The sequence below is a fragment of the Arvicola amphibius genome, chromosome 14 (assembly GCF_903992535.2).
Source record: "Arvicola amphibius chromosome 14, mArvAmp1.2, whole genome shotgun sequence".
In the NCBI taxonomy this organism is placed as follows: domain Eukaryota; kingdom Metazoa; phylum Chordata; class Mammalia; order Rodentia; family Cricetidae; genus Arvicola; species Arvicola amphibius.
The window spans coordinates 31712771-31726861 of NC_052060.1; the positions used below are offsets into that span (position 1 = coordinate 31712771).

The window sequence follows — 14091 nt, forward strand, 5'->3', positions numbered from 1 at the left end:
CACACATGCACACGAGCACATGAACACACACACAAGAACACATCCATAAAGAAAATGCAGCAAAAGTGTATACTCAAAAAGGAGCAGTGGTGTGTACTCAAAAAGCTCTCTACAAGTAAAATGAGAACGCTGTGAGCCTTTAGTAACAGAAGGCGTCTGTGAGGATGTTGTGAGTTCGTGCTTGGATCCAGTTAGTCAAAAATATGGGAAATATGTTCAACCAAGTGGCGTCATCAGTGTTGCACAGCAGATCTGCGTGGTGTGGCGACTTTCATTGCCTTGTCAAGCGTCTCAACCTGTGCTGCCCTTCTGTTTCCAGGACTCTTTCTCTAGTGTGTTCCACATGGAGTGTGAGGAGTTAGGAAAATCGTCTGATGCTCTAACAAGGTAAAATAGCTTCTCCATTTGTCTTTACCACAGTTTATTGTGCTGCTAAATAATCACCTTGTTACTAGTTTAAGGTGTATAAGGGACAGGCTGTTTTCCCTGCGAAGATAATTTGGTTTCTCAGAATGCTTCTTTTGGAGTTACTATGCAAGAGTTTTCCACTATCTATATACTTAAGAATTATTTCTCTTAGAAAACAATACTTTAATTAGTACAAGTCTTTTGTTTTGTTCTATTCTATGTTATTATGAACTCATTCACATCCACAAGTATTGTTCTTCAATTATATTTTTGTTGGCATATATGGAAATACCATAGTTTCCTGGCCACCTCTTTCTGTACATTTATTCTGAGTTGAAATCAGCCATGAGAATTTACCTAGTAACAGGCAGAGGCTGATGATCCTCTTCTTAGCAATCTTTGTTCTCCGCTGGCTGGATCAAACCAGATCTACGCATTCAGTGATTTTCTGTAGAGTTTAAATGCGTGCTCACTTTTCTGTTGATTGCTCTGACTGTGCTATTCCTGCATTTGTGTGATGGAGGAGGCAGGTGCGGTCATTTCAGTCTAGCAAGTGCTTTCTGGAAGAGTTTGAAGTGGATTTAGGGAAAACTACAAAATGTTCTCACTCATATTATTTTTCACCCACCCCTAAAAACTATATTGTTCTCTTAAGTGCTAGGATATCCTGAAGAATAGAAATTCACCAAGACAAGGTGCCGGAAATTCTTAGGCATTTATTATACTTGCCATTTCTTAAAAGCTATAGATATAATTTGATTTTGTGAGGCTGTAGCTACTTCATTGCTTTTGTTACTATATATAAATATGAGCAAACATGCATTCGTTATTATATATAATTGCCTTTATCTCCATAGGACAAAAATGAGTCATATGATGTTTGTTAAAAATATAACCAAGTCATCTAAGCTTACATTTTTGTACTTCTGCCATAGCATGTATCAGTATAATTAAATTTTCATATTATTGACATCTTAATTTTTATTGCAAATTCAACCAATATCCTCTAATGTCTAGTGCTAGCTGGACAAAAGTAGTGTCTTGTGTAATAGTGACCTCTGCTGGTAAACACACATTTTTCAAGCAGCAAAAGCTAAGATTGATGTTTTTTTCTTTTTGATAAGTCCTCTGTAAAATATTTACCATTTATAATTTGTACCATCTAAGTCATTTCTAAAGTATTTTATAAGGAATAAATATGCTAGTGTGATTATTTTAAAAGACATAGATTCTAACTGATTTTTAAAGTAGTACTATGGTAATGGAAACCATTCATTATCAGTAGTTTATGTCAACCTGTCGCCTTTATTCTGATGGTGCAGTGAAAAACCATTCACTGTATAAAAATATTAAAAATGGCCAGGAGGTGGTGACGCACGCCTTTAATCCCAGAGGCAGGTGGATCTCTGTGTGAGTTCAAGGCCAGCCTAGTCTACAAGAGCTAGTTCCAGGACAGGCACCAAAACTACAGAGAAACCATGTCTCAAAAAACCAAAAACAAACAAAAAACAAAAACCCACAAAAAGCATGAAAAAAACTTATTTAAAATGGTTTTTAATTAAAATTGGATATCTGGCTTAATTTTATGAAAAGTGAACTCTAAAAGACGTTTAGCAACTTAAGCGTTGATATTGATACCTGCAGCTGTTTATTAGCCAATTATTTTGCTTCTAGCCTTGCTTACCTACGGTACAGTGATTTGGTACTCTCTACTTCTCAGTATTAAACACTTCAGTAGTTCAGAACTCATGCACGAGATGAAGTGCCATACACTTTAGGTTAATAGTTTAAAACAGTCATTTTCATTTCAAGCTCTTACCTATTGATTCAAAATGATGGGTCTTGAGGCTAGGGATGCAACACAGTTGATAAAGTGCTAGCCAAGCATGCGCAAAGCCCCGGGCTTGACGGACCACACCACATGAGCCAGGTGTGGTTGCACATGTGCAATTGTAGCACTTCAGAGACGGGGCTGGTGAGGTGCAGGATTGTAGAGTCACCTTAGCTCCACAGAGGGTTCAGAGCCAGCATGGACTAGAGACCCTGTCTAAAATAATAACAGGTAAAAATTCATGGCTGCTTTAGATTATCCTATTTTATATGTTTAAGGCACATATAGATCACAGCTTTGAAATGTTAGATATCAAAATATAAACAACTATTCCTGTGAACCCTGTCTGTCATCATCAGAATTGTCACATTAGTGGGGGTGAAGTTAGTCGGTTCTTGGGAAATGGCTTATTACTCCAGAGTCCAGAAGTGGGGGACGTTTCCAAATGTTGGGCAGTTTCCTTTCTGTGCCTTGATACAGAGTTCATGCTGGGGTTTGTGTTAACCCTTTATTTTAAGTAGATATCTTAGTCCTACCATTCCATTCAGGTGATTTTTATGTTTTTAAAAATAAATGTGCCTTTTAATTATGTAATGAGAAACAAATAAAGTTGCTTCTTCAAATTCATCTTGGAATATTATATATATATATATACACACACACACACACACACATGTATATATAATGTATATATTAGCTAGTACTTGCTATTGATTGTTAAATTTGAAAATACAAATACAGTTCAATTGAAGAAAATCTCTAATGCAGAAGTAACTGGTCATCCAGTGGCAACATGTAGAATATCGTGTAGAACATAGGGTGTCATTAGCTTTGGGTTTTGCTGTTTACTAACTATTGTGCAAGTTATTTAACCCCTGATGACTCAGCATCTTCCTCTGTAATAATAGGATTGTAGGAAGGCTCAAAAGAGCCTAATACACGTAAAACTTCTTCAAAAACCTTCCAAGTAGCCTCTGCAACCTCTGTCCTGGGCCTGGTTTTGGTTTACATCAACCTGCACCGTGGACTTCTGAGATTCGGAAAGGCGTGTCTTCCTCAAATTCCCCTGCCCCCTCTTTCTCAGCAATTTTCTGTCATGCAGCTCTGTTGATGTCTACTATGCAAATGTTTAAATGTAGGACTTGGCCAGGCCCTTCCAAATGGAGAGGCCAAGACCCTTTTAAATATGTGGGGTTTACTAGGGAGCACACTCTGGGAAAATCAAAGGGAGAGTGAGATGGGGGAGGCTGGCGCAGGGCCGCCAGGCCAGCGTGACTGTCTTAGCCAGTCTGTGGTCTGCAGGATGGGAGAAAGAACAAAGGAAGGTTGTGTGCTCAGGCGTTAGCTGTGAAGTCTAAGGAAAGCCTCGCCACGCTGTTGGGGAGCCCGCGAGCTCAAGTTTCTTGGCTGTAGAAGGATGGATCTCAGAAGAACCGTCTTGATTTAACGTCCTGGTGGGCTCGGTCTTGGAACAGCCCTAGGAGGCATGGCCCCGAAAGTGGGCTCTCGAGCTCAGGAACTGAGACGTCAGCCGCATGCTCATCCTACAGCTTACTCGCTAAGGCATTTCTTACGGCCACCACGATATTGCTGTTATACAAGGGATGATGTCCGTATTCATTGCATTTACGCTTTGAAAGCCTTCACTATCTGTTCTATCTGGCCAAACATTTTTGGCCAGAAACCACCCACTTTATTATTATTTTTCACTAAGATTTTCCCGGAGGACATAACTAACCTTATCGCCACCCCCATCCCCCACGAAGGGCTAGGGCACTCGCTGCTGTAAAGCAGATCCGCACAGATTCAAGGACTGGGACCAACCTCAACTGTTAAAGAACTTTGTCTGCCTGAACTATCATAAAAACGTGTAAGTAAAAAGAAAGAAAGGGAGTAAAGGGGCCAAACAAGACAGCTTAGATCTGCCAGATTGTCGGTAAAAGCCAGCAACTGACGGGTGCCACATGTGATGGAGGGGCTGTTGGGATTCATTCTCTTCAGGTGTTCCTCATTTTACAGACACCTTCCACGCATTCATTCACAGACTCGTAGCGTAAATCTTGCATTCCGGTAGGCTGTACCAGCAAAATGGCATGAGGCATTGCATCAAATACTTTGCTGCAGCTGCTGCAACCCTGCCTTCTCTGCACACAAGCTCAGCCACCCCCTTTTTTCTTGATAATCTGCAGCTATTTAATGTTTCTCAAACGCTTGTGGAACTTACTCGTTCCAGCAATGTGTTTTATGTTGTTCTTTTGTTTTTCTACCCCACCTTTCTTTCCTTATTTCTTTTTCCCTTCTTAAAGCCTGGCTAGCGTTGTAAGCACTTCTGTAATGCCATTTCTTTCGTAAACTGATCTGTTCAGATACTATCTGCCCATCTTCTCCACACGGTGTGTTTGCTCTGTTACCAGCAGCATTTAGGAAGGTTAGTTTTAGCTGGGAATCACGAGCGTGCAAAATTAAAAAAGCTTAAGCAAGAATTCAAAATGGTGTCCTCCATATGTGGCGGGGAAGTTGTACCGATGATCTCAACAGTATGGTCACCTAAATAAGACCTGCATAGTGACACCAGTTGACAGGCCAGGATGGGTGGGGAAAAAAGTCTCACAAGGCTCCACCCCAAGGTGAAGAGCTACAGGCAATTAATGGTTGCTAAGAAAGGGAGAATCTTTCCCCTCTCTGTGGCTAAGCCCCCTGATAGGCTATGCAACCCAGAGTGGTCAGCCCTAACAGACACATAGGAGCAGTACTAAATGGACTTAGCAGGTTGTATTTGTATACACATATGTATATATGTAGCAACAATAATTAAAAAGATGTCATGGGTTTGAGAGTAGGTGTGGGGGAGGGGAATGACGACACAGGGGGAGTTAGGAAAGAAAGGGGTAGAAGTGATGAGGCTATATCCATATAGGAAATTCTCAAAAAATTAAAAAGTATAAAAAAAGAATGTAATCTCATTACTTTCTCCTGGGTGTGCTCAAGAGATAGGCGGGTCGAGGCTGATGTTGTACTTGGGGCATTGTCCAAATGGCCCAAGATCTCAGCTGCCTTCTGCCTCACACACCTTAGATGTCTTCTCTCCATTCAACAGAAAAGATGGAGCCCTACCTATCACACCCAAGTCTTAAATAGGGGACCAAGGGGGCAACACACATTTATCCGTATTCTAGAGTTGTCCCACATAAGCATCTGTCATCCCATTGACTGGGACTTATTCCTGCGGTACCACTAACTCTCTAGGTTGCCGAGTAATGCAGTTTTATCTACATTGGACGCTGACCAAAGAGGATATGCAGCTAAGACTCTATCGTTCCATCCTAGCTTCCTGCTAGAGCCCAAGTTCCTGACGACGGTGACTGACCTGTGTAGTTTGTTTTGCTCCCACACAGAGTGGAGAATGCCTCCCGCGGAACAGGTGTTCCAGCTGTATTTATTGAGCGCAGGAAGCAATTTATCAACATCTTTACGAAGTAGGAAATTACCACGGTGTTATGTAACTTTAGGAGAACACATGCCTCTGCGTCAGGTATTTCTGAGTTATGGCACCGGCAAGTTTCTTAGGTATTTTGGGTTTCTTCTGACTCTTGTCATCAACATAAGGGTGATGTAGTTGCTATTACTGTTTCTGTTATTAGTCTATGGGAGTCTTATACGAAGCCATCTTTTTCCGGTGTTCTTCCTTCTTCTGATAGGCACCTCTTCGTTTTTCCTATCTTTCTTATGGTTTCTCATTTTTGTTTCCCTAGGCTATTGTTTGCCAAACAAAAAATACTTGTAGTTTTAAGGGTTTTTATTTTTAATTAGCCTCCAATCTACACTTACAACCTTTTCTTGAATGTCATACAAATAGCATATGAAATCAGACCCGGGAGGTCAGGCAGTCTGCCTGCCTTCAAGGTCACGCTGTTGGCTCCTCTTGTTCATCTTTTCCTTTGCTACATTTGTGATTTCCTTCTCATTCTTTTTCACTTATCCATAATACTTTGGAGTGCGTAGAGCTCTAACTGACCATGTTACAATTAAGTTAGAATACATAAGACAGAAAGACAATACTGAAATATCTGCGCCACTGTGGAATGTCATATGACATCACTGTCCCATGATACAGCCTGGCTATAAAGGACAGTAGACAGGCACTGTATTGAAACTTTGAAAACCTAGAACCAGAAAAGTTCTTTACCCAAGAAATGTAATTATTTTTTCCTAATTATAATTGTTCTTTATTCTTCATAATTTCATACATATATACAGTGAAATATGAAATATGATCCTATCCCCTTTCTGTCCTCCAGTTCTTCCATATGTCCCCAAAATGTCCTCCTGATCTCATGCTGTTTTTAATAACTCACGGAGTCCAGTTCGTATCGCCCATTTGTGCACGGGTGTGAGGCCATTGACACAGGAAGCCTTCCAGGAGGAGCACCGCCCAAGAGTAATGGTTCTCTCTCCCACCAACTGTCAACTGCCTACAGCTCTCAGCAAGGAGTGGGGCCTGGAGAGCACCTCCCCATGCTATGCCCGAATCGTGGCTGGCTGGGTTATGCGCAGTTCTTGCATGGGTAACCACAGCTGCTAGGAGACAATGATTATAGTAGCTCTGTGATGTCCAGACAGCATTTCCCTGCACCCTTGCCCACCTTCCAGCTCTTCCTTTCTTTCTGCCTCCTCTTCCAGGACATTGCCTGAGCCTGGGTGGGGAGGGGTGAGAGATAAAGATGTCTCACAGGGGCAGAGCCATCAGCCTCTTCCTCTTAGCATTTGGACTAATTGTATGTTGATTGCTGTTGTTGTAATCAGGGTTTCTGTTGCTGTGAGCGCTCCATAACCAATAGAAAGGTCTTCTGGAACTTCAGAGTCCAACCCCAGAGACACATGTCTTCTAATAATGCCACACCTCCTAATCCAGTGGTTTTCAACCTTTCTAACGCTGTAACTCTTTAATATAGTACAATATAATGCAGAATAATTGCTAAAATAATAGCAATTATTCATTGCTATTTCATAATGGTGATTTTGCTACAGTTATAAATCCTAACATAAATATCTGATATATAACTCCTGTGAAGGGGTCATTGGGTCACAATCCAAGGGGTCACAACTCACAGGTTTAGAACCACAACCAGCTGACCAAGTGTTCAAACTCATGAACCTATTTGGACCAGTCTCATTCAAAACACTGTGATGCTTGCTGCATTAAAACACCTCCAATGAAGACCGAGAGCAGCCTAGGTCTATGGGTGGAAACATAAATATTTAAGGGGCAATTCGACAGCATGATCATTTAAGAAAGCAATAGCAGAGGGCTGGAGGGATGGCTCAGAGGTTAAGGGCACTGACTGCTCTCCAAAGTACACAGGTTCAATTCTCAGCACCCACGTGACAGCTCACAACTCTCTGTAACTCCAGTTCCACAGGTTCTGATGCTCTCACACAGACACACAAGCAGGCAGAACACCAATGCACATAAAATAAAAATAAGTTTAAAAAAAGAAAAGAAAGAAAAAGAAAACAACAGTAGCAATTTCTTCCCTAGGACCAAATGCCTTACTCACTGTGAACTTCTGACCTGGATTTCAGTACCAGGCATGAAAACCCCTCCTGTGGAGGTGGCCTCAGATTCAGCCAGAAATCAAGTAGTTACCCCCACGATAGTCCTTTGTCTGTCGTGCCTTGGGGGTGTATTGCCTGAAGCCCTGTGCCGCAGCATGTGAGAGTCCAGCTCTCGGCAGACCCAGATGTCTTCTGTTCCCCAGCAGCCTGCACAGCGCCTTCTGACACCGAAAGCTAGCCAGCTGGGAGTCCTGCTTAGTCTCAGGTTGATTCTTCTCTGTTTTGAAGGGAAAGTATATGGTGTCTTCAGCCGTGAGGTTTTACTATGTAGTTATAATGGCTTGTTTTGGAGACCTCTGGGGACTCCCTGGCCAATAACTCTTTTTTTTTTAAGGTTCATATTTTATTTTAACATCTTATAATTTCTTTTACTTTTTGAGATTTTAATATAATTACATCATGTTCCCCTTCGCTTCCCTCCCTCTGAACCGTCTCACGTCACCTCCCCCATCTCTTTTAAAATCATGGCATCTATTTTTGTTGTTGTTGTGTGCATGTGTGTGTATCGTGTGTGTGTGTGTGTGTGTGTGTGTGTGTGTGTGTGTGTTACTAAATACAGCAATACAAACTGTGTAGTCTGTATCATGTTACTTGAATGTAAATGTTTTCAAGGCTGACCATTTGGGATTGGATAGCCAGTTTGTGTGCTTTTCTTCTCTGGGGAACAGATTTTTTTTTCTTTTTTTTTTTTTTTTTGGATAGGATTGAGACGTCGCAAACTTCCTCCATCCACATTAGCATGTCTATTGGTGTCAGCCTTGTTCAGCTCACGCTTAGGCAGTCACATTGGTGAGACTTTATGGGCATAGCGCTGACATTTCCTAGAGACACAATCTCCAGCGAACAGGCTCCCGCTCCATTGCTCTTAGAATCTTTCCACCCGTCTTCCACAGTGATCCCCAAGCCTTAGATGCCGAAGTTGTGTTATAAATGGATCAGTCGAAACTGGACTCCACAACCCTGCAATTGGATTGATTGTGGTTTTTCTGTAATGGTCTCCATCTGTTGCAAAAAGTTTCCTGAGGGGTGAGAGCAACATCCATCTATGGCCTAAGGACAGATATTGAGGATGTAGTTAGAAGTTATGCTGATTTTGTAGAGAGGCAACTACAGGTTCTCCTCCAGGATCCATGATGTCACCAGCCCTGTGTTGTTGGCTTGGTTTCCAGTACCAGGCATGAGTTCCCTCTTGTTGAGTGGATCTTAAGTCCAATTAGAGAGCTGTTAGTACCACTGAGGTATCCATGCAACTATTGTACCTTCCGGTTATCCCACCATGCTGGTCACTGTTGTGGTTCATAGGCAGGATAGCTGGGTAGGATTGCTGGCTGCTGCCCTCCTTTGGAAGCTTGCATGGTACCTTCTGGACCCTTGAAATCTCCTTCTCAGGGAGGGGCTTTCACTTAGCAATGACTTCGGGAGGTATCTCATGCCTAAGGCATATTGAAGCACGATTAATAGAAACTCAGAGATAGAAATTGGGGTTCAACCTGAAGACCCGAAAAGCAAAGCAGCCAGCCACTGGCTCTTACCTTGACCTCAGTCCGAAATAGCTATCTTGCCTCCAGGAATCTCAAAATGAGACTGTGTCTTAGAGCTGTCCCCTCCCATCTCATGATTTTCTCTAGGGCTGGGATTAAAGGTGTACACCACTGGGATTTAAGGCATGTACCACCTGGTTTCTATGGCAACTATTGTGGCTACTGGGATTAAAGGTGTGTGTTATCATTACATGATCTGTAAGGCTGACCAGTGAGGCTATTTTACTCTCAGAGATTCGGGAAGGCTTTATTTATTAAAATACAATTGAACTGCCACTATATGTCCCCTTTTTGTCTAAAATAAAAAAGTCTATAACAAATATAAGAAAGCTATATACAATAAGTACAATGACTATATACAGTATGTACAGGCAATAAATACATCAACAATGTCTAGTCCATTTGCATATGACAAATTCAGAGAAAATATTTCATATATATTCTATCTTCGTGAGCCTACCTAATTTACTTTCTATCATAACTTACTTTCTGTGTCTGGTAAACTATAACTATAGCTATCTAATCTTCAACTCCCTCAGAGACCTGAGAAGGAAATAATATTAACTAAGTAAACAGGAAGTGCAAGCAGGCGACTTCCAAAAAGTGTGAGCAATGACAGAAACAGCTGTCTGCCTGGACAGTCACTTTGGTTCCTCTGCAAAGTTGGGGTATCCATCTTTGGCCTACAGGCCTAGCCTATCTGACAGACTTTTCTGTGAAGCAGGATATCTTGTGTACTACTTGTCTAATTAGGACAGCATACTGTCAGAAGTTGAGGCGGGGATATTTTCTTGCCCAGTGGCTTACTTTTACCACAAAGAAAGTAAACTCCATGTGGCGTTTCTTTGCTGCCCGTGATCTTCTCTGAAGTAGATTGGTGCTGCCAGGAGCAGACATGAATCATTGTCATAAAAAAGAAGAACGTAGGTTATTAAAACATCTTAAATGCCACATTCTATAGATCTCTGAAGTGTTTTTTTTTTGTTTTGTTTTGTTTGTTTGTTTGTTTTTCGAGACAGGGTTTCTCTATGGCTTTGGAGCCTGTCCTGGAACTAGCTCTTGTAGACCGGGCTGGTCTCGAACTCACAGAGATCTGCCTGCCTCTGCCTCCCGAGTGCTGGGATTAAAGGCGTGCACCACCACCGCCCGGCTCTCTGAAGTGTTTTAAGATGACCTACCTAACATACATCTTTGTTTGACCTTAAAAACATACCTGATGTGACTACAAGTTTGATTATACTAGGTGATTAACTACTAACCTTCATTTCCTTATTATCCTGAACAATTGGTAATAATAATTTTCAAAGACTAGAAATTTGCATTACATTGTTAAATTAATTGTATGGGTACAATACCTTGAACAAGAGTAGAAATGTATGTATGGTATGTTTTAACAGCATATGTTCATTTTTAAATATTACCTACTACTTTTCCATTTCTTCAGTTAGTAAAACTATAATTAAAATAGGCATATCAGACAGAAACACACACACACACAAACACACACCAGGAGGAAGACACAACTAGAGAGAACCTTCTAAAATTCTTTTACGCCTTCTTGACATTTCCTTTAATTTTAATTTTTGTAAAAGATTGTCTTATTGACATAGGGGTGCATGAAATAGCGATTAAGGAAGCACGAGTCCTACATGTTAGGCATTCTGTGATCAGATAAAATAAAACATGGAGTGAGAGAATCAATACATATATTACATTAAATGGCACAAAAAAGTAAACCTGATTTTTTACACTATTGCACATTGAGAATTGTTTATCTGAATGCTTGCGCCAGATGTCTCTCTGATTCGGGACCTTTTTAGATACTAGAATATTTGTATATACATAATGAGATATCTTGGTATGTAAGTCTAACCAGGAAGTTTATTTGTTTCATACATATAGCCTGGAGGTAATTTATTCAATATTTTTAGTGTGCCTACCTATCAATTGCAATTAGTCACATGAAGTCAGGTGTGGGATTCTATACCAATGATCTCCTATCAGTGTTGACCGTGTTCTGGATTTGGAAGCTTTTCAGATGTCGTATTAAATGTTTTTAAGTTCCAGGTGTTTGACTTGTGACTGGATGACTAAGGACATTCTTAGACTTTTTTTTTGTTGTTGTTTTTTTCGAGACAGGGTTTCCCTGTAGTTTCTAGAGCCTGTCCTGGAACTAGCTCTTGTAGACCAGGCTGGCCTCGAACTCAGAGATCCGCCTGCCTCTGCCTCCCGAGTGCTGGGATTAAAGGCGTGTGCCACCACCGCCCGGCGTCTTAGACTTTGTTCTAGACCAGTGGTTCTTCACTTTCCTAATGCTGCACTCCTGTAATACAGTTCCTCATGTTGTGACCCCCGAAAATAAAATTATTCCATTGCTCATTCATAGCTATAATTGTACTGCTGTTATGAATTCTAATGGAAATATCTGATGTGCAGGGTATCTAATATGTGACTCCCCTAGAAGGGTCTTCTAGACAGTCCAAAGTGTGTGGGTGTTTGCTTTATCAGACAATCTATATTAGAGTAATGACTGAGTTGTAATCATCTAACATACTTTCAAATTAAGGTGTAGATTCCCCTGTACCCCACAGCCACTGGTTCCTCCCCTGCCCGTCCGTTTAGTCCTGTGTGCTCATGTTTTCCCACTGCATAGTAGGAACTCACATCTATTATTTCTGCAGGGAACATGATGCAAGCAAAATCAATTACATGTATGCTCAGTATGTCAAGAACACAATGGAGCCACTTAATATCCCAGATGTCGCTAAGGACACGAGATTTCCCTGGACAGTAAGTAACCTAATTTGAGACCTGATGCACATAGGCTGTTTTCCCTTCAGACCTCGGCTTACAGCTGCTCCTTGTCTTGAAGGACTGGGCTGGAAACTGGCTGTTTAAGGGTGATCTCTGTTTTTCCTGCTCAGGGAAGGGATGATAAAGTGCCCTAAACTCGCTGGGGAAGCCGTGCTGTGTTTTTTCCTCGGCTCTTGGTATAGTAACAAGCCAGCCTGCACATGCTGAGGTAATTTAACGTCGTGGTTTCGGTGGCTTTCCTCAGATGGGTTTTCTGACTTTATCTGTGAACATGGAGGTCCCCGTGGTTTAGATTAACACAATTGGCAGTCCAGCTGCTCCATGGCTGTTCGTTTGCCTCCACAGTCAAGTTCCAGAGATATGTTCCTCAGACAGTCAACACTTTGAAGTCCAGTGTTTTGTTTTGTTTTGTTTTGTTTTTTCATCTTTCAAAATATTAGCCTGTGGCAAACTGCCTTGATTCTGTTGCCTGCACACTTAGGGCAACTTTTTCAAACCGTAGAAGTGTAGGCTTCAGGTGAGGTGGCATTATTAGGAAGGTCAATACTGTAGCGTGTTGTTTCCAGGGCTTTGGATTCTGCTTCCTTGTTAGATTGAGACCTCTACCTCACCAGGTTAGCAGGTACTGAATAAATATTTGACTTATTACTTTAAACTCTTTGGAAAGTTTAAACGGGATAAAGGACATTTGCGGTATTATTCTAATAAAGACTAGCTATGTTGTCCTTATGCAGACCTCGTTATAATTTGTTCCCTGTAGATAATGTAAGACGAATGCATGAGTTATTCCGTCTGTGCAGTGTGGTTAAGACGATGTTTGCGAGAGAAGCCATTTCTGTTCTCCTGGCAGTCTTGTTTTTGTCCTTTAGAGTGAAGACACTGGGCATGTGAGCACACACCGCACTGGAAGTTTGCTTTGCACGCCTATAAAAAACGGGAAGAAGAACAAAGTCATAGGTAAGATCTTCCCATGGCCTTAACACTGAATTTCTTTAAGAAAAAAAATTTCCTACGACTTTCAAGTGTGAATTGTAAATTAAAAAATAAAATGTCCGAGGAAAGAGAAAATTTAGAATTATAAGTGAAAAATTTCATGTAGCTATATTCCAGCATGCCTGTCAGACATTTTGTTAGCTATACAGTATTTTTTTTTTTCAATCATTGGAATCCAGTTTGGGGAGAGAGGTTGTTTGTTTTTGTTTTTGTTTTTTTTTTATTTGTTTGTTTTTTGAGACAGGGTTTCTCTGTGCAGCTGTGGTTCTTCTGGAACTCACTCTGTACACCAGGCTGGCCCTGAACTCACAGAGATCCACCTGCTTGAGCCAACTGAGTGCTGGGGTTAAAGGCGTGCGCCACCACTGCCTGGCTTAGAATCCTTTGTCGAAGAAGGACATGCTGAAGTCAGCAGGCGGACTGACAGAAAGGCTTGGTGGGTAAGGGGCTTACCACCAAGCCTGAGTTCTAGTCCTGGAACCCACGTGGTAGAGGTAGAGAACCAATTCTCAAACTTTGTTCTGACCTACACATCCACACTGTGACACACTTGCACCCCCACACAGGTGTGCACACACTCACACACACATAAAAATAAAAGAATGTTAAAAGTTCATACACCGAGAGACATCAACTGACAATGTATATTTAGTCTTATTTCCTTGTATTTTGACTCCTCAGATACATAGTTGAGATTATAGGTTGTATTACTTTGTTTGCTCATTCAATCAATATTCATTGAGTACTTACATAATCTAGGCACTTAGGATAAACCAGTGAGCAAAGCAGAAATCCTTGTCCTGGGGTCTTACATTTGCATACAAAGGTTAAAGGTTAAAGAACACCTCTACTACAGAATGATACAGAAGTTCTTTCCCCACACAGTGG

The 14091-nt window shown here is 41.3% G+C and overlaps 1 protein-coding gene across 2 annotated transcripts in view; it reads left to right on the forward strand.

The window, feature by feature from the left end:
- Positions 1 to 14091, forward strand: part of Pde5a (phosphodiesterase 5A) — a 134204-nt gene that overhangs the window by 53326 nt on the left and 66787 nt on the right. For both annotated transcript variants that reach the window (XM_038311403.1, XM_038311404.1), the window contains exons 7-9: positions 320 to 387; positions 12078 to 12186; positions 13080 to 13167. In XM_038311403.1, the coding sequence (XP_038167331.1) occupies positions 320 to 387; positions 12078 to 12186; positions 13080 to 13167 (265 nt within the window). The remainder of the gene's footprint in view (positions 1 to 319; positions 388 to 12077; positions 12187 to 13079; positions 13168 to 14091) is intronic.